At 45.0% G+C, this 25322-nt stretch overlaps 1 protein-coding gene across 30 annotated transcripts in view; it reads right to left on the bottom strand.

Moving 5' to 3' along the window:
* LOC106577222 (ankyrin-3) overlaps positions 1 to 25322 on the bottom strand; it is a 587325-nt gene that overhangs the window by 153214 nt on the left and 408789 nt on the right. For 21 of the 30 annotated variants that reach the window (XM_045701215.1, XM_045701221.1, XM_045701212.1 and 18 more), the window contains exons 4-11: positions 24757 to 24855; positions 21071 to 21169; positions 16690 to 16875; positions 14344 to 14367; positions 10610 to 10708; positions 2433 to 2531; positions 1018 to 1116; positions 739 to 936 (exon numbers count right to left, since the gene is read on the bottom strand). In XM_045701215.1, coding sequence (XP_045557171.1) covers positions 739 to 936; positions 1018 to 1116; positions 2433 to 2531; positions 10610 to 10708; positions 14344 to 14367; positions 16690 to 16875; positions 21071 to 21169; positions 24757 to 24855 — 903 coding nt within the window. The remainder of the gene's footprint in view (positions 1 to 738; positions 937 to 1017; positions 1117 to 2432; positions 2532 to 10609; positions 10709 to 14343; positions 14368 to 16689; positions 16876 to 21070; positions 21170 to 24756; positions 24856 to 25322) is intronic. The other 9 variants (XM_045701205.1, XM_045701213.1, XM_045701216.1 and 6 more) reach the window with 1 other exon arrangement.

The following is a 25322-nucleotide window of genomic DNA, read 5'->3' as shown; positions in this document are numbered from 1 at the left end:
AGCTCTATAGATGTCCTGGTAGCATCCAGCCTGGTTAACACACAGCACAGCTCTATAGATGTCCTGGCAGCATCCAGCCTGGTTAACACACAGCACAGCTCTATAGATGTCCTGGCAGCATCCAGCCTGGTTAACCCACAGCACAGCTCTATAGATGTCCTGGCAGCATCCAGCCTGGTTAACCCCCAGCTAACCAGATACTAACCAGATAAACATGTGGAGTTACAGTAACACAGCGTTACTTCCAGCTGGATCAGACTGGCCTCTCTGGCTGCTTTGAGGTTTGGCACCATGTGTTATTTCTTCACTTCCCTCTTCTCTTCCTCCTTTTTTCTCTCTAAACTTCAGCCATTCTGTTCCAATGACTAAACACCATGCCAGTATGCTAGTGGCTGCCTGATGCCATAAACCCTAGCCCTAACCTTGCTGCCAATAGGCAGCCTCAGAGGCTGTGGACTGGATGAGGCAGAATGATACAACAGGAAGTGAATGTGTATTTCCCACTGATTCTACTGGAAGTGGTTTTCTAACAGGAACCAGGGAACAACAGAGTTCTGTGTTTCACTGTCAGTGTGTTACTGTTCCCATGTCACTGTTCTGTGTTTCCAATTTAGTGTGGATCCCAGGAAGACTAGCTACCGCTAAAGCTAATGCTAAGTCATTTCTAAAATAATGCTAAGCTTAAGCTAAGCTAACAGCTAATAGGGATTTTTAATACACAGTGTGACTGATGCTTACCAGTGCTTTAGCGTTGGGATTGGCCTTCTTGTCCACAATGACCTTGGCGACCTTATAGTGTCCGCAGTGGGCGGCGACATGCAGGGCCGTCAGGTAGTCGTTGGTGACATCATCAACAGGAACCTCGTGGTGTAGCAGGAGCTGAACACAGTTCAGATGGTCCCCCTGGGTGGCCATGTGGAGGGGAGACAGACCGTTCTGGAGGGGGACAGACAGACAGTTTAGAGGGGGGACTGGGACAGGGACAGAGAGAGAAAGACATTGCCATAGTTACTGTACCTTAGTTTTGGACAGGATGGGAGCTCCTCTGTCTAGCAGCATCTCCAGCACTTGTTCATGTCCGCTCCTGGCGCCACAGTGGAGAGGGGTCAGACCGTCCTGGGGTCAGAGATTAAGGGTAAGTAGGGCATTAGACAGGTTACTTACTGTATCTCTGACTATTGGTTCTTCCCTGATGGCTTTTCTAGATGTTTTGTGTATGTTGTGTGTGAGCTAGATTTACTTCCTGTAGGACAATAAACATGAATCTGATCACGGACCAGTCCTCCTGTAGGACAATAAACATGAATCTGACCACGGACCAGTCCTCCTGTAGGACAATAAACATGAATCTGACCACGGACCAGTCCTCCTGTAGGACAATAAACATGAATCTGACCACGGACCAGTCCTCCTGTAGGACAATAAACATGAATCTGACCATGGACCAACATAGAGGTCAAGGTCAAGGTATTCACAGGTTTCACGTTGCGTCACTACATCGCTGAAAGTTCTATGAGGTCCGACTGAGCGTTGTACTCAGTGAATTCTCAATTGGCGCTGATGAGGATTTAGTGACTTGGAAACACAATGACACTTCTAAAGTGATGAATGTTCCTTTGCCATTCTGGCTGGCAACGTTCTTATCCCTTGCTTGCTAGCTAGCCAACTACGGCTAAATTACAGTCACGTCAAAAAGTACAGCCAGAATAACAGCAAAGTAGCTGCATTTTCATTTGTTTAAGTTGTTTTCTAGTGACATTTATTTGGATACATCCATAACAATGAGCTAATGAGGTAAGATTTTGCCTGGCAAAGGAAATGTGGTCTCTCCTCAGGACTGGTTTGCTCACTCGTTGTTCAGAGGAGCTAGCCAACAACACAGCTAAACACAATCACTTCAGAGGAGCTAGCCAACAACACAGCTAAACACAATCACTTCAAACTGAAGCTGGAAAGACTGCAAACTAGCTGCACTTCCTTTTGTTTTTTTATATATTTTTTTCAATTGACATTTCAGCTGATTCATGATTTGGACTGTCTGCGAAACGCTGCCTGCCTGTCTGTCTCGTTCCGACACGTTCATTACTACGGGACAGCTGGAGATCCAATATGAATATAGAAACAATGTTGAAAATGTCGGAGCGACAGACAGGAAGGTTTATACAAATCTCTGGTGTTAAACTAAATGTTAGAAACGTGAGATAATGTCTAGATGCTTTTTAAAGTGGAGATAAAAGTTATAAATTGCCTGGCTGGGCTGATGAGACAGTGGATTGCCCAGTCAGATAGAACAGAGTAAATAGACATTTTAATGTCATAGATTTAGCCGGTGGTAACTTGTGGAATAGACGCCGGTTGGAATGCTGTTTTAACCAATCAGCATTCAGGATTAGACCCGCCCGTTGTATAATGTAGTACAGTGTATATCTAACCTTAGTCCTGGCGTCTATCTTGCCTCCCCTCTCCAGCAGAACTTTGACCATGTTGCCATTCCCTCTCTTAGAAGCCACGTGCAGCGGTGTGATGTCATTCTGAAAAGGGGAGACACAACATCAAGCCATAAATACAGTACAGTCATTATTTCCATCAGATTGGACATTAAGATAATACCTCTACACATACAGTACTTTGAATGACACTAACAGCAGGTTATCCGTGGTTTGTTCTGGGCGTATTGTAAACAGCTTCACCCTATGAAGATGCCCTTAACACGACCTAAAGTACAGTATCATTGTCAGCTGACACTGTGTCTGTAGGACAGTCAGGTCTGAGGTAGTCCTGGAGTTAGTGAACTGTGTCTGTAGGACAGTCAGGTCTGAGGTAGTCCTGGGGTTAGTGAACTGTGTCTGTAGGACAGTCAGGTCTGAGGTAGTCCTGGGGTACTGGGGTTAGTGAACTGTGTCTGCAGGACAGTCAGGTCTGAGGTAGTACTGGGGTACTGGGGTTAGTGAACTGTGTCTGTAGGACAGTCAGGTCTGAGGTAGTACTGGGGTACTGGGGTTAGTGAACTGTGTCTGCAGGACAGTCAGGTCTGAGGTAGTCCTGGGGTTAGTGAACTGTGTCTGTAGGACAGTCAGGTCTGTGGTAGTCCTGGGGTACTGGGGTTAGTGAACTGTGTCTGCAGGACAGTCAGGTCTGAGGTAGTCCTGGGGTTAGTGAACTGTGTCTGCAGGACAGTCAGGTCTGAGGTAGTCCTGGGGTTAGTGAACTGTGTCTGCAGGACAGTCAGGTCTGAGGTAGTCCTGGGGTACTGGGGTTAGTGAATTGTGTATGTAGGACAGTCAGGTCTGAGGTAGTCCTGGGGTACTGGGGTTAGTGAACTGTGTCTGTAGGACAGTCAGGTCTGAGGTAGTCCTGGGGTTAGTGAACTGTGTCTGTAGGACAGTCAGGTCTGAGGTATTACTGGGGTTAGTGAACTGTGTCTGTAGGACAGTCAGGTCTGAGGTAGTCCTGGGGTACTGGGGTTAGTGAACTGTGTCTGTAGGACAGTCAGGTCTGAGGTAGTACTGGGGTTAGTGAACTGTGTCTGCAGGACAGTCAGGTCTGAGGTAGTCCAGGGGTTAGTGAACTGTGTCTGCAGGACAGTCAGGTCTGAGGTAGTCCTGGGGTACTGGGGTTAGTGAACTGTGTCTGCAGGACAGTCAGGTCTGAGGTAGTCCAGGGGTTAGTGAACTGTGTCAACAGGACAGTCAGGTCTGAGGTAGTCCTGGGGTTAGTGAACTGTGTCTGCAGGACAGTCAGGTCTGAGGTAGTCCTGGGGTTAGTAAACTGTGTCTGCAGGACAGTCAGGTCTGAGGTAGTCCTGGGGTACTGGGGTTAGTGAACTGTGTATGTAGGACAGTCAGGTCTGAGGTAGTCCTGGGGTACTGGGGTTAGTGAACTGTGTCTGTAGGACAGTCAGGTCTGAGGTAGTCCTGGGGTTAGTGAACTGTGTCTGCGGGACAGTCAGGTCTGAGGGGGTCCTGGGGTACTGGGGTTAGTGAACTGTGTCTGCAGGACAGTCAGGTCTGAGGTAGTCCTGGGGTTAGTGAACTGTGTCAACAGGACAGTCAGGTCTGAGGTAGTCCTGGGGTTAGTGAACTGTGTCAACAGGACAGTCAGGTCTGAGGTAGTCCTGGGGTACTGGGGTTAGTGAACTGTGTCTGTAGGACAGTCAGGTCTGAGGTAGTCCTGGGGTACTGGGGTTAGTGAACTGTGTCTGTAGGACAGTCAGGTCTGAGGTAGTCCTGGGGTTAGTGAACTGTGTCTGTAGGACAGTCAGGTCTGAGGTAGTACTGGGGTTAGTGAACTGTGTCTGTAGGACAGTCAGGTCTGAGGTAGTCCTGGGGTACTGGGGTTAGTGAACTGTGTCTGTAGGACAGTCAGGTCTGAGGTAGTACTGGGGTTAGTGAACTGTGTCAACAGGACAGTCAGGTCTGAGGTAGTCCTGGGGTTAGTGAACTGTGTCTGCAGGACAGTCAGGTCTGAGGTAGTCCTGGGGTTAGTGAACTGTGTCTGCAGGACAGTCAGGTCTGAGGTAGTCCTGGGGTACTGGGGTTAGTGAACTGTGTATGGAGGACAGTCAGGTCTGAGGTAGTCCTGGGGTACTGGGGTTAGTGAACTGTGTCTGTAGGACAGTCAGGTCTGAGGTAGTCCTGGGGTTAGTGAACTGTGTCTGCGGGACAGTCAGGTCTGAGGGGGTCCTGGGGTACTGGGGTTAGTGAACTGTGTCTGCAGGACAGTCAGGTCTGAGGTAGTCCTGGGGTTAGTGAACTGTGTCAACAGGACAGTCGGGTCTGAGGTAGTCCTGGGGTTAGTGAACTGTGTCAACAGGACAGTCAGGTCTGAGGTAGTCCTGGGGTACTGGGGTTAGTGAACTGTGTCTGTAGGACAGTCAGGTCTGAGGTAGTCCTGGGGTACTGGGGTTAGTGAACTGTGTCTGTAGGACAGTCAGGTCTGAGGTAGTCCTGGGGTTAGTGAACTGTGTCTGTAGGACAGTCAGGTCTGAGGTAGTACTGGGGTTAGTGAACTGTGTCTGTAGGACAGTCAGGTCTGAGGTAGTCCTGGGGTACTGGGGTTAGTGAACTGTGTCTGTAGGACAGTCAGGTCTGAGGTAGTACTGGGGTTAGTGAACTGTGTCTGCAGGACAGTCAGGTCTGAGGTAGTCCAGGGGTTAGTGAACTGTGTCTGCAGGACAGTCAGGTCTGAGGTAGTCCAGGGGTTAGTGAACTGTGTCAACAGGACAGTCAGGTCTGAGGTAGTCCTGGGGTTAGTGAACTGTGTCTGTAGGACAGTCAGGTCTGAGGTAGTCCTGGGGTTAGTGAACTGTGTCTGCAGGACAGACAGGTCTGAGGTATTCCTGGGGTTCGTGAACTGTGTCTGCAGGACAGTCAGGTCTGAGGGGGTCCTGGGGTACTGGGGTTAGTGAACTGTGTCTGCAGGACAGTCAGGTCTGAGGGCATCCTGGGGTACTGGGGTTAGTGAACTGTGTCTGTAGGACAGTCAGGTCTGAGGTAGTCCTGGGGTTAGTGAACTGTGTCTGCAGGACAGTCAGGTCTGAGGTAGTCCTGGGGTTAATGAACTGTGTCTGTCGGACAGTCAGGTCTGAGGTAGTCCTGGGGTTAGTGAACTGTGTCTGTAGGACAGTCAGGTCTGAGGTAGTCCTGGGGTTAGTGAACTGTGTCTGTAGGACAGTCAGGTCTGAGGTAATCATGGGGTTAGTGAACTTGTCTGCAGGACAGTCAGGTCTGAGGTAGTCCTGGGGTTAGTGAACTGTGTCTTTAGGACAGTCAGGTCTGAGGTAGTCCTGGGGTTAGTGAACTGTGTCTGCAGGACAGTCAGGTCTGAGGTAGTCCTGGGGTACTGGGGTTAGTGAACTGTGTCTGTAGGACAGTCAGGTCTGAGGTAGTCCTGGGGTTCGTGAACTGTGTCTGCAATACACTCAGGTCTGAGGTAGTCCTCGGGTACTGGGGTTAGTGAACTGTGTCTGCAGGACAGTCAGGTCTTAGGTAGTCCTGGGGTACTGGGGTTAGTGAACTGTGTCTGCAGGACAGTCAGGTCTGAGGTAGTCCTGGGGTTAGTGAACTGTGTCTGTAGGACAGTCAGGTTTGAGGTAGTCCTGGGGTTAGTGAACTGTGTCTGCGGGGCAGTCAGGTCTGAGGGGGTCCTGGGGTACTGGGGTTAGTGAACTGTGTCTGCAGGACAGTCAGGTCTGAAGGGGTCCTGGGGTACTGGGGTTAGTGAACTGTCTCTGCAGGACAGTCAGGTCTGAGGGGGTCCTGGGGTACTGGGGTTAGTGAACTGTGTCTGTAGGACAGTCAGGTCTGAGGTAGTCCTGGGGTTAGTGAACTGAGTCTGCAGGACAGTCAGGTCTGAGGTAGTCCTGGGGTTAGTGAACTGTGTCTGCAGGACAGTCAGGTCTGAGGGGGTCCTGGGGTACTGGGGTTAGTGAACTGTGTCTGCAGGACAGTCAGGTCTGAGGTAGTCCTGGGGTTAGTGAACTGTGTCTGCAGGACAGTCAGGTCTGAGGGGGTCCTGGGGTACTGGGGTTAGTGAACTGTGTCTGCAGGACAGTCAGGTCTGAGGGGGTCCTGGGGTACTGGGGTTAGTGAACTGTGTCTGTAGGACAGTCAGGTTTGAGGTAGTCCTGGGGTTAGTGAACTGTGTCTGTAGGACAGTCAGGTCTGAGGTAGTCCTGGGGTACTGGGGTTAGTGAACTGTGTCTGCAGGACAGTCAGGTCTGAGGGGGTCCTGGGGTTAGTGAACTGTGTCTGTAGGACAGTCAGGTCTGAGGTAGTCCTGGGGTACTGGGGTTAGTGAACTGTTTTTGCAGGACAGTCAGGTCTGAGGTAGTCCTGGGGTACTGGGCTGAAGAACACCTCCCTCTAGTGACAGCTAAAGGTACTCATATATCAGCTCAAACCAGCTCTAATCAGCTGCTATGACAGAGTAAATGCATTATGTGCTACAGCAGAATAACAGAGTAACTGCATGGGAGATACGTTATGATACATATCCACTGTTTCCTTGGTAACGTTGTGATACATCTCCACTGTTTCCTTGGTAACGTTGTGATACATATCCACTGTTTCCTTGGTAATGTTGTGATACATATCCACTGTTTCCTTGGTAAAGTTTTGCTTTGATTAACAGTGTCATGATTGGCTGTTAGCCCATTCCATTAGCAGGCTGTGTTCCCTGGATAATACTGCTTGGAAGTGCCTCTGTCAGATGCTTCACTGGTGGAGGGATATAGGATAACACATTACCACTGGTGGAGGGATATAGGATAACACATTACCACTGGTGGAGGGATATAGGATAACACATTACCACTGGTGGAGGGATATAGCATAACACATTACCACTGGTGGAGGGATATAGGATAACACATTACCACTGGTGGAGGGATATAGGATAACACATTACCACTGGTGGAGGGATATAGCATAACACATTACCACTGGTGGAGGGATATAGGATAACACATTACCACTGGTGGAGGGATATAGGATAACACATTACCACTGGTGGAGGGATATAGGATAACACATTACCACTGGTGGAGGGATATAGGATAACACATTACCACTGGTGGAGGGATATAGCATAACACATTACCACTGGTGGAGGGATATAGGATAACACATTACTACTGGTGGAGGGATATAGGATAACACATTACCACTGGTGGAGGGATATAGGATAACACATTACCACTGGTGGAGGGATATAGGATAACACATTACCACTGGTGGAGGGATATAGGATAACACATTACCACTGGTGGAGGGATATAGGATAACACATTACCACTGGTGGAGGGATATAGGATAACACATTACCACTGGTGGAGGGACATAGGATAACACATTACCACTGGTGGAGGGATATAGGATAACATATTACCACTGGTGGAGGGATATAGCATAACACATTACCGCTGGTGGAGAGATATAGGATAACACATTACCACTGGTGGAGGGATATAGGATAACACATTACCGCTGGTGGAGGGATATAGGATAACATATTACCACTGGTGGAGGGATATAGCATAACACATTACCACTGGTTGAGGGATATAGGATAACACATTACCACTGGTGGAGGGATATAGGATAACACATTACCACTGGTGGAGGGATATAGGACAACACATTACCACTGGTGGAGGGATATAGAATAACACATTACCACTGGTGGAGGGATATAGGATAACATATTACCACTGGTGGAGGGATATAGGATAACATATTACCACTGGTGGAGGGATATAGGATAACACATTACCACTGGTGGAGGGATATAGGATAACACATTACAACTGGTGGGGGGATATAGGATAACACATTACCACTGGTGGAGGGATATAGCATAACACATTACCACTGGTGGAGGGATATAGGATAACACATTACCACTGGTGGAGGGATATAGGATAACACATTACCACTGGTGGAGGGATATAGGATACACATTACCACTGGTGGAGGGATATAGGATAACACAATACCACTGGTGGAGGGATATAATATAACATTACCACTGGTGGAGGGATATAGGATAACACATTACCACTGGTGGAGGGATATAGGATAACACAATACCACTGGTGGAGGGATATGTGATAACACATTACCACTGGTGGAGGGATATAGGATAACACATTACCACTGGTGGAGGGATATAGCATAACACATTACCGCTGGTGGAGGGATATAGGATAACATATTACCACTGGTGGAGGGATATAGGATAACATATTACCACTGGTGGAGGGATATAGGATAACACATTACCACTGGTGGAGGGATATAGGATAACACATTACAACTGGTGGGGGGATATAGGATAACACATTACCACTGGTGGAGGGATATAGGATAACACATTACCACTGGTGGAGGGATATAGCATAACACATTACCACTGGTGGAGGGATATAGGATAACACATTACCACTGGTGGAGGGATATAGGATAACACAATACCACTGGTGGAGGGATATAATATAACATTACCACTGGTGGAGGGATATAGGATAACACATTACCACTGGTGGAGGGATATAGGATAACACAATACCACTGGTGGAGGGATATAGGATAACACATTATCACTGGTGGAGGGATATAGGATAACACATTACCACTGGTGGAGGGATATAGGATAACACATTACCACTGGTGGAGGGATATAGAATAACACATTACCACTGGTGGAGGGATATAGGATAACACATTACCACTGGTGGAGGGATATAGGATAACACATTACCACTGGTGGAGGGATATAGCATAACACATTACCACTGGTTGAGGGATATAGGATAACACATTACCACTGGTGGAGGGATATAGGATAACACATTACCACTGGTGGAGGGATATAGGACAACACATTACCACTGGTGGAGGGATATAGAATAACACATTACCACTGGTGGAGGGATATAGGATAACATATTACCACTGGTGGAGGGATATAGGATAACATATTACCACTGGTGGAGGGATATAGGATAACACATTACCACTGGTGGAGGGATATAGGATAACACATTACAACTGGTGGGGGGATATAGGATAACACATTACCACTGGTGGAGGGATATAGCATAACACATTACCACTGGTGGAGGGATATAGGATAACACATTACCACTGGTGGAGGGATATAGGATAACACATTACCACTGGTGGAGGGATATAGGATACACATTACCACTGGTGGAGGGATATAGGATAACACAATACCACTGGTGGAGGGATATAATATAACATTACCACTGGTGGAGGGATATAGGATAACACATTACCACTGGTGGAGGGATATAGGATAACACAATACCACTGGTGGAGGGATATGTGATAACACATTACCACTGGTGGAGGGATATAGGATAACACATTACCACTGGTGGAGGGATATAGGATAACACATTACCACTGGTGGACGGATATAGGATAACATATTACCACTGGTGGAGGGATATAGGATAACACATTACCACTGGTGGAGGGATATAGGATAACACATTACCACTTGTGGAGGGATATAGGATAACACATTACCACTGGTGGAGGGATATAGGATAACACATTACCACTGGTGGAGGGATATAGGATAACACATTACCACTGGTGGAGGGACATAGGATAACACTTTACCACTGGTGGAGGGATATAGGATAACATATTACCACTGGTGGAGGGATATGGCATAACACATTACCGCTGGTGGAGGGATATAGGATAACACATTACCACTGGTGGAGAGATATAGAATAACACATTACCGCTGGTGGAGTGATATAGGATAACATATTACCACTGGTGGAGAGATATAGGATAACACATTACCACTGGTGGAGGGATATAGTATAACACATTACCACTGGTGGAGGGATATAATATAACATTACCACTGGTGGAGGGATATAGGAAACAGGCCTGATGAGTCTTTCCCTGGTCTTGTTTTACAGGAGTCTTACCCTGGTCTTGTTTTAGAGGAGTCTTACCCTGGCCTTGTTTTAGAGGAGTCTGACCCTGGTCTTGTTTTAGAGGAGTCTGACCCTGGTCTTGTTTTAGAGGAGTTTTACCCTGGCCTTGTTTTAGAGGAGTCTTACCCTGGCCTTGAAGTCCACGGCGGCGCCGCGGTTGAGGAGGAGCGTTGCCACGTTGATGTTGCCGTAGTGAGCAGCAATGTGCAGCGGAGTAAAGCCACTCTAGAAAACAGACACATCATGACATCAGCACTCAGTCACAACACAACCAATCAGAGCAGCCCCTCACACCGTCATAGCCAGACGGGACAGCTCTTTGATCAGACATGCTGCAGACCCTTCCTACAGCCCAATTATCTCCTTCTTCCCAAAGTGTGCGCTTGTTCACTTCCCTTCACTGATTTTAAAGTAAATGACTGGTATATGAAATATGGTAGAAACTAACACTGGTTCCTATGGTTCCTCCATTGAGTTTTAGTTCATCAGTTGTTAACTTCCAAGTTGTCTGAAGCAGATGCTGTATTAGACTATAAGCTACAGTAGTGCTGTGTGGAACTTTGATCTACAGTAGGTCTGTTAGCTGTGTTCGCTGTTGGGGAACAGAAAAAGCAGCATAGACACATTTAGAGTAGAGGACTGTTGATGTTGCAGCCATCACTGGCTGCTGACCGACACCTGCCTGCCTCACGGTGTCTGGGTTAGAGTTATCCTGTCTGGGTTAGAGTTATCCTGCCTGGGTTAGAGTTCTCCTGTCTGGGTTAGAGTTCTCCTGCCTGGGTTAGAGTTCTCCTGCCTGGGTTAGAGTTACCCTGCCTGGGTTAGAGTTATCCTGTCTGGGTTAGAGTTATCCTGCCTGGGTTAGAGTTCTCCTGCCTGGGTTAGAGTTCTCCTGCCTGGGTTAGAGTTCTCCTGCCTGGGTTAGAGTCATGCACAAGCCTGGGGATGTTAAGGCAGAGACACCCACTGAGAGGGACTAGCTGGTGGACTGGGTCTCTGCTGCTGGGGGATAGCTTCCTTTATTCTTTATTTGGATACACATTAGCTGGCACCTTGGCAACCGCTAGTCTTCCTGGGGTCCAACGGTGTCTTACAGTACCTCATCACAGAACTCAGCCAGTGGTGCTGACACAGAGGCCAGGAGACAAACTTACTGCATCATCATCCCCAACTCTACCATCATGCTAACCAGCTCTAACATCCCAACTCTAACATCATGCTAACCAACTCTAACATCATGCTAACCAACTCTAACATCATGCTAACCAACTCTAACATCATGCTAACCAACTCTAACATCATGCCAACCAACTGTAACATCATGCTAACCAACTCTAACCAACTCTAACATCATGCTAACCAACTCTAACATCATGTTAACCAACTCTAACATGATGATAACAGCTCTAACATCATGCTAACCAACTCTAACATCATGTTAACCAACTCTAACATCATGCTAACCAACTCTAACATCATGCTAACCAACTCTAACCAACTCTAACATGATGATAACAGCTCTAACATCATGCTAACCAGCTCTAACATCATGCTAACCAACTCTAACATCATGCTAACCAACTCTAACATCATGCTAACCAACTCTAACATGATGATAACAGCTCTAACATCATGCTAACCAACTCTAACATCATGCTAACCAACTCTAGCATCATGCTAACCAACTCTAACATGATGATAACAACTCTAACATCATGCTAACCAACTCTAACATCATGTTAACCAACTCTAACATGATGATAACAGCTCTAACATCATGCTAACCAACTCTAACATCATGCTAACCAACTCTAACATCATGTTAACCAACTCTAACCAACTCTAACATCATGCTAACCAACTCTAACATCATGTTAACCAACTCTAACATGATGATAACAGCTCTAACATCATGCTAACCAACTCTAACATCATGTTAACCAACTCTAACCAACTCTAACATCATGCTAACCAACTCTGACATCATGTTAACCAGCTCTAACATCATGCTAACCAGCTCTAACATCATGTTAACCAGCTCTAACATCATGCTAACCAACTCTAACCAACTCTAACATCATGTTAACCAGCTCTAACGTCATGCTAACCAACTCTAACATCATGTTAACCAGCTCTAACATCATGTTAACCAACTCTAACCAACTCTAACATCATGCTAACCAACTCTAACCAACTCTAACATCATGTTAACCAACTCCAACATCAGAGAGGAGTGTGGTGTCAGGAAAACAACCTCCCACAAAACATCCACAAAACAAAGCAGCTGATCGTGGACTTCAGGAAACAGCAGAGGGAGCAACCCCCTATCCACATTGACGGGACCGCAGTGGAGAAGGTGGAAAGTTATAAGTTCCTCGGCATACACATCACTGACAAACTGAAATGGTCCATCTACACAGACAGTGTGGTGAAGAAGGCACAGCAACGCCTCTTCAACTTCAGGAGGCTGACAAAATTTGCCTTGGCACCTAAAATCCTCACTAAATTTTACAGATGCACAATTGAGAGCATCCTGTCAGGCTGTATCACCGCCTTGTACGGCAACTGCACCGCCTGCAACCGCAGGGCTCTCCAGAGGGTGGTGCGGTCTGCCCAATGCATCGCCGGGGGCAAACTACCTGCCCTCCAGGACACACCTACAGCACCTGATGTCACAGGAAGGCCAAAAAGAACATCAAGGACAACAACCACCTGAGCCACTGCCTGTTCACCACGTTATCATCCAGAAGGCGAGGTCAGTACAGGTGCATCAAAGCTGGGACCGGAAAAACTAACAAAACAGCTTCTATCTCAAGGCCATCAGACTGTTAAATAGCCATCACTTGCACATTAGAGGCTGCTGCCTTATATACATAGACTTGAGATCACTAGCCACTTTAATAATGGAACACTAGTCACTTTAATAATGTGTACATATGTTGTATTACTCATCTCATATGTATATACTGTATTCTATTCTATTCTACTGTATCTTAGTCTATGCAGCTCTGACATTGCTCGTCTAAATGTGTATATATTCTTAATTCCATTGCTTTACTATAGATTGTGTGTATTGTTAGATATTACTGCACTGTTGGAGCTAGAAACACAAGCATTACGCTACATCTGCAATAACATCTGCTAAACACGTGTACGTGACCAATAACATCTTCTAAACACGTGTACGTGACCAATAACATCTTCTAAACACGTGTACGTGACCAGTAACATCTGCTAAACACGTGTACGTGACCAATAACATTTTATTTGATGTTGCTTTTTTTCGGAGGGGGGGGGCGATATCTTTTATTGACAAAATCAAATGTCAGTGGCCATTGGCGGTTCAAGTGTTAACCAAGTCTAACATCATGCTAACCAACTCTAACATCATGTTAACCAACTCTAACGTCATGCTAACCAACTCTAACATCATGCTAACCAAGTCTAACATCATGCTAACATCATGCTAACCAAGTCTAACATCATGCTAACCAAGTCTAACATCATGCTAACCAAGTCTAACATCATGCTAACCAACTCTAACATCCTGCTAACCAACTCTAACATCCTGCTAACCACGTTCTTAAGGGTTTTATGAGACTGGATAAAGGAAGCCAGCCCCTCAGCTGTAGAGACCCTCAGTCCATGTTGTCAGTACATCAGAGGTCAGAGGTCATGCTACTTTCTAGTCCCTTCTGGAAAGCACCAAGACAGACAGTAAATAAAATAACAAAAAGAAGCAATGCAGGACCAGGGAGGAGAGATGAGGCAGCAGTTAGCAGTTAGCAGGTAGCAGGTAGCAGCAGGGTGTGAGGTGGTGGGCTGTGAGTGTTGAGTGTGTAGAGGAGATCCGAATATACCTCTGTGGTCCTATTCACCATCATCTAGGGAGAGCAACACCAGCGAGAGGTCAAGAGAGGAGAGAATGGGAGGTTAGTGCATCACAACGACACTATGGCTGCACCATGCTGTATGATGGTGGGAAGAGTCATGATAACAACATAACAGTCAGGATAACAGTTAGGTTCACAACATTAACACCACAGACATGAACACAATAACACAGGGTACTATTTCTGTCAGCATACTGATATTATAGAACATCTACAGAGTCATTTTACTGTGACAGTAACATCAGAACTAGAGGTCGGCCGATTAATCGGAATGGCCGATTAATTAGGGCCGATTTCAAGTTTTCATAACAATCGGAAATCGGTATTTTTGGACGCCGATTTGGCCGATTTTTATTTATTTTTATTTTTTATATATATTTTTTTACCTTTATTTAACTAGGCAAGTCAGTTAAGAACACATTCTTATTTTCAATGACGGCCTAGGAGCGGTGGGTTAACTGCCTTGTTCAGGGGCAGAACGACAGATTTTTACCTTGTCAGCTCAGGGATTCAATCTTGCAACCTTACGGTTAACTAGTCCAACGCTCTAACCACCTGCTTTACGTTGCACTCCACGAGGAGCCTGCCTGTTACGTGAATGCAGTAAGAAGCCAAGGTAAGTTGCTAGCTAGCATTAAACTTATCTTATAAAAAACAATCAATCAATCATAATCACTAGTTAACTACACATGGTTGATGATATTACTAGTTTATCTAGCCTGTCCTGGGTAGCATATAATCGCTTAGGTACACGTTGCTCCAACCATAAACATCAATGCCTTTCTTAAAATCAATACACAAGTATATATTTTTAAACCTGCATATTTAGTTAATATTGCCTGCTAACATGAATTTCTTTTAACTAGGGAAAATGTGTCACTTCTCTTGCAAACAAAGTCAGGGTATATGCAGCAGTTTGGGCCGCCTGGCTCGTTGCGAACTGTGAAGACTATTTCTTCCTAACAAAGACAGCCGACTTCGCCAAACAGGGGATGATTTAACAAAAGCGCATTTGCGAAAAAAGCACAATCGTTGCACGACTGTACCTAACCATAAACATCAATGCCTTTCTTAAAATCAATACACAGAAGTATATATTTTTAAACCTGCATATTTAGCTAAATGAAATCCAGGTTAGCAGGCAATATTAACCAGGTGAAATTATGTCATTTTGCGTTCATTGCACGCAGTCAGGGTATATGCAACACTTTGGGTAATTTGTCAGAATTTTACGTAATTATGACATAACACTGAAGGTTGTGCAATGTAACGTTTTGTTTTCGAGATGATAGTTTCCGGATTCTACCATATTAATGACCTAAGGCTCGTGTTTCTGTGTGTTATTATGTTATAATTAAGTCTATGATTTGATAGAGCAGTCTGACTGAGCGGTGGTAGGCACCAGCAGGCTCGTAAGCATTCATTCAAACAGCACTTTCGTGCATTTTGCCAGCAGCCCTTCGCAATGCATTGCGCTGTTTATGACTTCAAGCCTGTCAACTCCCAAGATAGAGCTGGTGTAACCGATGTGAAATGGCTAGCTAGTTAGCCGGGTGCGCGCTAATAGCGTTTCAAACGTCACTCGCTCTGAGACTTGGAGTAGTTGTTTCCCTTGCTCTGCATGGGTAACGCTGCTTCGAGGGTGGCTGGTTCGAGCCCAGGTAGGAGCGAGGAGAGGGATGGAAGCTATACTGTTACACTGGCAATACTAAAGTGCCTATAAGAACATCCAATAGTCAAAGGTATATGAAATACAAATCGTATAGAGAGAAACAGTCTGGTTCCCCTCATAGCCTGGTTCCTCTCTAAGTTTCTTCCAAGGTTCCAGCCTTTCTAGGGAGTTTTTCCTAGTCACTATGCTTCTACACCTGCATTGCTTGCTGTTTGGGGTTTTAGGCTGGGTTTCTGTACAGCACTTTGAGATATCAGCTGATGTAAGAAAGGCTTTATAAATACATTTGATTGATTTGATCATTATTTTTTTCTTCCTCAAATGAAGGGGATGATGACGCAATCTTTGAGAGAGGGAGGGAATCTGATTTAACTCAGACACTTCATTCAGGATGAGTGGAGTTAGCCCTGAGTTAGCCCTGAGTTAGCCTGCCCCAGAGCAGGTTAGTTCTGAAGGATTCATTGCCATAGAAATGTACCTGACTAAAAGGTGAGCCATATTCGTATGACTGGTTATCCTGAAGTATAACTCAGAGTTGACCAAAGTTACCTGGCTAACTAGTTAAACCTGAATCCTAGGATAGCCCTCTGGTCAGAGCGCAGATAAAGGACTAGTGATTGGTGCGCTGTCTGTGTTGGTACCTTGGACTCGACATCTGCGTTGTGGTCGATCTGGAGCAGCAGTGCAACAGCCTTGGTATCGTCTTTGCGCGCGGCAATGTGGAGTGCCGGGAGCCGGACCTTCCCTTTCGTGTCATTCTCCAGGAGCAGAGAGACCACCTGTTCATGTCCCTGCTGCAACGCCACCGCCAGGGGGGTGAAGCCATCCTACAGTAGAGATAACAGTCACTATATATACTATACCATACTGCAACGCCACCGCCAGGGGGGGGGGTGACCGCCAGGGGGGTGAAGCCATCCTACATTAGAGATAACAGTCACTATATATACTATACCATACTGCAACGCCACCGCCAGGGGGGTGAAGCATCCTACAGTAGAGATAACAGTCACTATATATACTATACCATACTGCAACACCACCGCCTGGGGGGGTGACCGCCAGGGGGTGAGCCATCCTACAGTAGAGATAACAGTCACTATATATACTCTACCATACTGCAACACCACCGCCAGGGGGGGTGACCGCCAGGGGGGTGAAGCCATCCTACAGTAGAGATAACAGTCACTATATATACTATACCATACTGCAACACCACCACCAGGGGGGTGAAGCCATCCTACAGTAGAGATAACAGTCACTATATATACTATACCATACTGCAACGCCACCGCCAGGGGGGGTGCCCGCCAGGGGGGTGAAGCCATCCTACAGTAGAGATAACAGTCACTATATATACTATACCATACTGCAACGCCACCGCCAGGGGGGTGAAGCCATCCTACAGTAGAGATAACAGTCACTATATATACTATACCATACAGCAACACCACCGCCAGGGGGGGGTGACCGCCAGGGGGGTGAAGCCATCCTACAGTAGAGATAACAGTCACTATATATACTATACCATACTGCAACACCACCGCCAGGGGGGTGAAGCCATCCTACAGTAGAGATAACAGTCACAATATATACTATACCATACTGCAATGCCACCGCCAGGGGGGGGTGAAGCCATCCTACAGTAGAGATAACAGTCACTATATATACCCTACCATACTGCAATGCCACCGCCAGAGGGTGAAGCCATCCTACAGTAGAGATAACAGTCACTATATATACTATACCATACTGCAACACCACCGCCAGGGGGGGTGACCGCCAGGGGGGGTGAAGCCATCCTACAGTAGAGATAACAGTCACTATATATACTATACCATACTGCAACGCCACCGCCAGGGGGGTGAAGCCATCCTACAGTAGAGATAACAGTCACTATATATACTATACCATACTGCAACGCCACCGCCAGGGGGGGTGACCGCCAGGGGGGTGAAGCCATCCTACAGTAGAGATAACAGTCACTATATATACTATACCATACTGCAACACCACCGCCAGGGGGGGTGACCGCCAGGGGGGGTGAAGCCATCCTACAGTAGAGATAACAGTCACTATACATACTATACCATACTGCAACGCCACCGCCAGGGGGGGTGACCGCCAGGGGGGTGTGAAGCCATCCTACAGTAGAGATAACAGTCAATATATATACTATACCATACTGCAACACCACCGCCAGGGGGGGTGAAGCCATCCTACAGTAGAGATAACAGTCACTATATATACTATACCATACTGCAACGCCACCGCCAGGGAGGTGAAGCCATCCTACAGTAGAGATAACAGGCCCACCCACTGGGGAGACAGGCCCACCCACTGGGGAGACAGGCCCACCCACTGGGGAGACAGGCCCAGCCACTGGGGAGACAGGCCCACCCACTGGGGAGACAGGCCCACCCACTGGGGAGACAGGCCCAGCCAATCAGAATGAGTTTTTCCCCCACAAAAGGGCATTATAACAGACAGAAACACTCCTTAGCACGTATGGAACATGTGTGGGATTTTTCACTTCAGCTCATGAAACATGGGAACCACACTTTACATGTTGCTTTACAGTTCTGTTCAGTGTAGATTATTAGATTACGATGACATATCTTGACATTTGATATTGAGCTCATCAACGATATACTGTATGTCTGTTAGAATATATTCTAGACCTCCAACAGATAAACTGACTGGCTGACTGACATCCTTGGTCCTTCTCTGTTTCAGTTGCCTCTCCTGCCATCTCTAGTACCATGATTTATCACTATTATACAGCCCATAGTTTAATATCACTATTATACAGCCCCATAGTTTAACATCACTATTATACAGCCCCATAGTTTAATACCACTATTATACAGCCCTATAGTTTAATACCACTATTACACAGCCCCATGGTTTAATATCACTATTATACAGCCCCATAGTTTAATATCACTATTATACAGCCCCATAGTTTAATATCACTATTATACAGCCCAATAGTTTAATATCACTATTACACAGCCCCATGGTTTAATATCACTATTATACAGCCCCATGGTTTAACATCACTATTATACAGACCCATAGTTTAATATCACTATTATACAGCCCAATAGTTTAATATCACTATTACACAGCCCCATGGTTTAATATCACTATTATACAGCCCCATAGTTTAATATCACTATTATACAGCCCCATAGTTTAATATCACTATTATACAGCCCAATAGTTTAATATCATTATTACACAGCCCCATGGTTTAATATCACTATTATACAGCCCCATAGTTTAATATCACTATTATACAGCCCCACCATGGTTTAATATCACTATTATACAGCCCCATAGTTTAATATCACTATTATACAGCCCCACCATAGTTCAATATCACTATTATACAGCCCCACCATGGTTTAATATCACTATTATACAGCCCCACCATAGTTCAATATCACTATTATACAGCCCCACCATGGTTTAATATCACTATTATACAGCCCCCCCATAGTTTAATATCACTAATATACAGCCCCATGGTTTAACATCACTATTATACAGACCCATAGTTTAATATCACTATTATACAGACCCATAGTTTAATACCACTATTATACAGCCCCATAGTTTAATATCACTATTATACAGCCCCATAGTTTAATATCACTATTATACAGCCCCATAGTTTAATATCACTATTATACAGCCCCACCATGGTTTAATATCACTATTATACAGCCCCATAGTTTAATATCACTATTATACAGCCCCATAGTTTAATATCACTATTATACTGCCCCATGGTTTAACATCACTATTATACAGCCCCATAGTTTAATATCACTATTATACAGCCCCATAGTTTAATATCACTATTATACAGCCCCACCATGGTTTAATATCACTATTATACAGCCCCATAGTTTAATATCACTATTATACAGCCCCATAGTTTAATATCACTATTATACAGACCCATAGTTTAATATCACTATTATACAGACCCATAGTTTAATACCACTATTATACAGCCCCATAGTTTAATATCACTATTATACAGCCCCATAGTTTAATATCACTATTATACAGCCCCACCATGGTTTAATATCACTATTATACAGCCCCATAGTTTAATATCACTATTATACAGCCTCACCATAGTTCAATATCACTATTATACAGACCCATAGTTTAATATCACTAATATACAGCCCCATGGTTTAACATCACTATTATACAGACCCATAGTTTAATATCACTATTATACAGCCCCAGAGTTTAATATCACTATTATACAGCCCCACCATTGTTTAATATCACTATTATACAGCCCCATAGTTTAATATCACTATTATACAGCCCCATGGTTTAACATCACTATTATACAGCCCCATAGTTTAATATCACTATTATACAGCCCCACCATGGTTTAATATCACTATTATACAGCCCCATGGTTTATTATCACTATTATACAGCCCCATGGTTTAATATCACTATTATACAGCCCCATAGTTTAATATCACCATTATACAGCCCCATAGTTTAACATCACTATTATACAGCCCCACCATGGTTTAATATCACTATTATACAGCCCCATAGTTTAATATCACTATTATGCAGCCCCATGGTTTAATATCACTATTATACAGCCCCATAGTTTAATACCACTATTATACAGCCCCATGGTTTAATATCACTATTATACAGCCCCATAGTTTAAAATCACTATTATACAGCCCCATGGTTTAATATCACTATTATACAGCCCCATAGTTTATCATCACTATTATACAGCCCCATAGTTTAATATCACTATGATACAGCCCCATGGTTTAATATCACTATTATACAGCCCCATAGTTTAATATCACTATTATACAGCCCCATAGTTTAATACCACTATTATACAGCCCCATAGTTTAATATCACTATTATACAGCCCCATGCCCTGTGTGGAGATATGAGTTAGTATGAAGAAGAGGGGAAGGAATATGAGCTATCGGGTCGGTGTAGAATACTGACCTCTGTAGCGATGCCCTGTGTGGAGCCATGGTCCAGCAGGTATCTGACCACCTTCTGATGATTCTCCTGAGCAGCCATGTACAGAGGAGTGAAGCCATTCTACAGGAGACACACGACATACTGGTTAGTCAGTAATACAGACAATACAGCCATTATTACAGTACATTATTATAGTAATACAGACAATACAGCCATTATTACAGTACATTATTATAGTAATACAGATAATACAGCCATTATTACAATACATTTTTATGGTAATACAGACAATACAGCCATTATCACAGTACATTCTATAGTAATACAGACAATACCGCCATTATTATAGTACATTATTATAGTAATACTGACAGTACAGCCATTATTACAGTACATTATTATAGTAATACAGACAATACAGCCATTATTACAGTACATTATTACAGTAATAGAGCATATGCAGCCATTATTACAGTACATTATTATAGTAATACAGACAATACAGCCATTATCACAGTACATTATTATAGTAATACAAACAATACAGCCATTATCACAGTAGATTATTATAGTAATACAGTGTAGACCTTTCCGTGAAATGCTTACTTACATGCCGTTAAGCAACAATGCAGTTGGTTACTAAATAAACGGAAGTTTAAAACATCAAATGAATCACAAGCTAACACAAGAAATGTACATAACAATAACGAGGCTATATACAGGGGGTACCGGTACAGAGTCAATGTGCAGGGCTACTCTTCCTGGGGTTTATTATGAATCCCCATTAGTTCCTGCCAAGGCAGCAGCTACTCTTCCTGGGGTTTATTATGAATCCCTATTAGTTCCTGCCAAGGCAGCAGCTACTCTTCCTGGGGTTTATTATGGATCCCCATTAGTTCCTGCCAAGGCAGCAGCTACTCTTCCTGGGGTTTATTATGGATCCCCATTACTTCCTGCCAAGGCAGCAGCTACTCTTCCTGGGGTTTATTATGAATCCCCATTAGTTCCTGCCAAGGCAGCAGCTACTCTTCCTGGGGTTTATTATGGATCCCCATTAGTTCCTGCCAAGGCAGCAGCTACTCTTCCTGAGGGTTTATTATGGATCTCCATTAGTTCCTGCTAAGGCAGCAACTACTCTTCCTGGGGTTTATTATGGATCCCCATTAGTTCCTGCCAAGGCAGCAGCTACTCTTCCTGGGGTTTATTATGCATCCCCATTAGTTCCGGCCAAGGCAGCAGCTACTCTTCCTGGGGTTTATTATGGATCCCCATTAGTTCCTGCCAAGGCAGCAGCTACTCTTCCTGAGGGTTTATTATGGATCTCTATTAGTTCCTGCTAAGGCAGCAGCTACTCTTCCTGGGGGCCGAACATATTATAGCTTGGTCCTTTCAACATGTCAATACCTCTCATAAATACAAGTAGTGATGAAGTCAATCTCTCTTCCACGTTGAGCCAGGAGAGATTAACATGTCATGTTAGCTCTCCGTGTACTTATTTATTATCCTTTTTTTGTACGTTTACTTCTTTTTCTCCCCAATTGGTAGTTCCAGTCTTGTCCCATTGCTGCTACTCCTGTACAGACTCGGGAGAGGCGAAGGTCGAGAGCCATCCGTCCTCCGAAACACGACCCTGCCCAGCTGCACTGCTTTTTTGACACAATGCTCGCTTAACCCGGAAGCCAGCCACACCAATGCAATGTGTCGTAGGAAACACCATCCAACTGGTGATTGTGTCAGCGTGCATGCACCCGGCCCACCACAGGAGTCGCTAGAGCGCGATGGGACAAGGACATCCCGGTCAGTCAGACCCTCCCCTAACCCGGACGATGCTGGGCCAATTGTGCGCAGCCTCATGAGGCCCTCCGATTTGACACAATGAACTCTGTCTGAGAAATAGGCGAGGCAGTCATTTGAGAAGCCAATGCTATTGAGTCTGCCGATAAGAATGCGGTGATTGACAGAGTCGAAAGCCTTGGCCAGGTCGATGAAGATGGCTGCACAGTACTGTCTTTTATCGATGGCGGTTATGATATTGTTTAGGACCTTGAGCGTGGATGAGGTGCACCCATGACCAGCTCGGAAACCAGATTGCATAGCAGAGAAGGTACGGTGGGATTCGAAATGGTCGGTGATCTTTTTGTTAACTTGGCTTTCGAAGATTTTAGAAAGGCAGGGTAGGATAGATATAGGTCTGTAGCAGTTTGGGTCTAGAGTGTCTCCCCCTTTGAAGAGGGGGATGACCGCGGCAGCTTTCCAATCTTTGGGGATCTCAGACGATACGAAAGAGAAGTTGAATAGGCTAGTAATAGGGGTTGCAACAATTTCGAACTGCAGCTCTTTGTTAAGTACCGCAGTCATTTCAGTCGCTGTAGTAGCTGATGTGTATAGTGTTGAGTCATCCACATACATAGACACACTGGCTTTACTCAAACCAGTGGCATGCCGTTAGTAAATATTGAAAAAAAGTAAGGGGCCTGGACAGCTGCCCTGGGGATTATGTTGGATTATGTTTGAGAGGTTTCCATTAAAGAACACCCTCTGTGTTCTGTTAGACAGGTAACTCTTTATCCACATTATAGCAGGGGGTGTAAAGCCATAACACATACGTTTTTCCAGCAGCAGACTATGATCGCTAAATAGTTAGTTAAATAGCTAACTTAATAGCTATCCGGAATATCTGCATTGACCTCCTTTGCAGGAACTCTTTTGACTCATCGCATACACTGCTGCTACCGATTATTATCTGTCCTGTTGCCTAGTCACTTTACCCCTACTCATATGTACATATCTACCTCTACCTATATATACATACCTATCCTGTTGGCTAGTCACTTTACCCCTACTCATATGTACATATCTGCCTCTGTCACGTCCTGACCATAGTAAGCTGTTATTTTCTATGGTAGAGTAGGTCAGGGCGTGACAGGGGGGTTTTCTAGTTTAGTTTTTCTATGTTGTTATGTTCTAGTTTTATATTGTTATATATTGTTCAATTACCTTGTACCCTTGCAGATAGACTCAGTACTGCTACCCTGTGTATATAGCCAAGTTATCGTTACTCATATGTACATATCTACCTCGATTATCTTGTACCCTTGCAGATAGACTCAGTACTGCTACCCCGTGTATATAGCCAAGTTATCGTTACTCATATGTACATATCTACCTCGCTTACCTTGTACCCTTGCGATAGACTCAGTACTGCTACCCCGTGTATATAGCCAAGTTATCGTTACTCATTGCTTATTTATTTCTCATGTTATTATTTTTATATTATTTTCCTCTCTGCATTGTTGGGAAAGGCCCATAAGCATTTCACTGTTAGTCTACATCTGTTATTTACAGTACGGAGCCAAGACTGTGGGTGTGTCTAAAAGGGGGAGGTCCTAGACTCACCTGAGACTGTGGGTGTGTCTAAAAGGGGGAGGTCCTACACTCACCTGAGACTGTGGGTGTGTCTAAAAGGGGGAGGTCCTAGACTCACCTGAGACTGTGGGTGTGTCTAAAAGGGGGAGGATCTAGACTCACCTGAGACTGTGGGTGTGAGACACACTAAAGGGGGAGGTCCTAGACTCACCTGAGACTGTGGGTGTGTCTAAAAGGGGGCGGTCCTAGACTCACCTGAGATTGTGGGTGTGTCTAAAGGGAGAGGTCCTAGACTCACTTGAGACTGTGGGTGTGTCTAAAGGGGGAGGTCCTAGACTCACCTGAGACTGTGCGTTGACGTTAGCTCCACTGGTCACCAGCTCCTTCACTACATCCACCTGACCAGCTAGAGACGCTATGTGGAGAGCTGTGTTACCTTTCTGGAAAGACAGGGAGGGATGAGTGAGTGAGTGAGTGAGTGAGTGAGTGAGTGAGTGAGTGAGTGAGTGAGTGAGTGAGTGAGTGAGATGGATGGGGAGTATTTGAGGGGGTATTAGGGTATACCAGAGAAAGAAATGTCAGTGAGATAATGTGTCATGTCAGTCAGGAACAGTGGCTGTTCTGTTACTTCCTCTAGCACCCTCTAGCCCCCTCTACATATACCTGTTATGTTACTTCCTCTATCACCCTCTACATACAACTGTTCTGTTACTTCCTCTATCACCCTCCACATATAACTGTTCTGATACTTCCTCTAGCCCCCTCTACATATAACTGTTCTGTTACTTCCTCTATCACCCTCTACATATAACTGTTCTGTTACTTCCTCTATTATCCTCTACATATAACTATTCTGTTACTTCCTCTAGCCCCCTCTACATATAACTGTTCTGTTACTTCCTCTATT

This window comes from Salmo salar, chromosome ssa18 (assembly GCF_905237065.1).
Source record: "Salmo salar chromosome ssa18, Ssal_v3.1, whole genome shotgun sequence".
NCBI lineage: Eukaryota > Metazoa > Chordata > Actinopteri > Salmoniformes > Salmonidae > Salmo > Salmo salar.
This window is presented reverse-complemented; position numbering and strand designations above follow the sequence as displayed.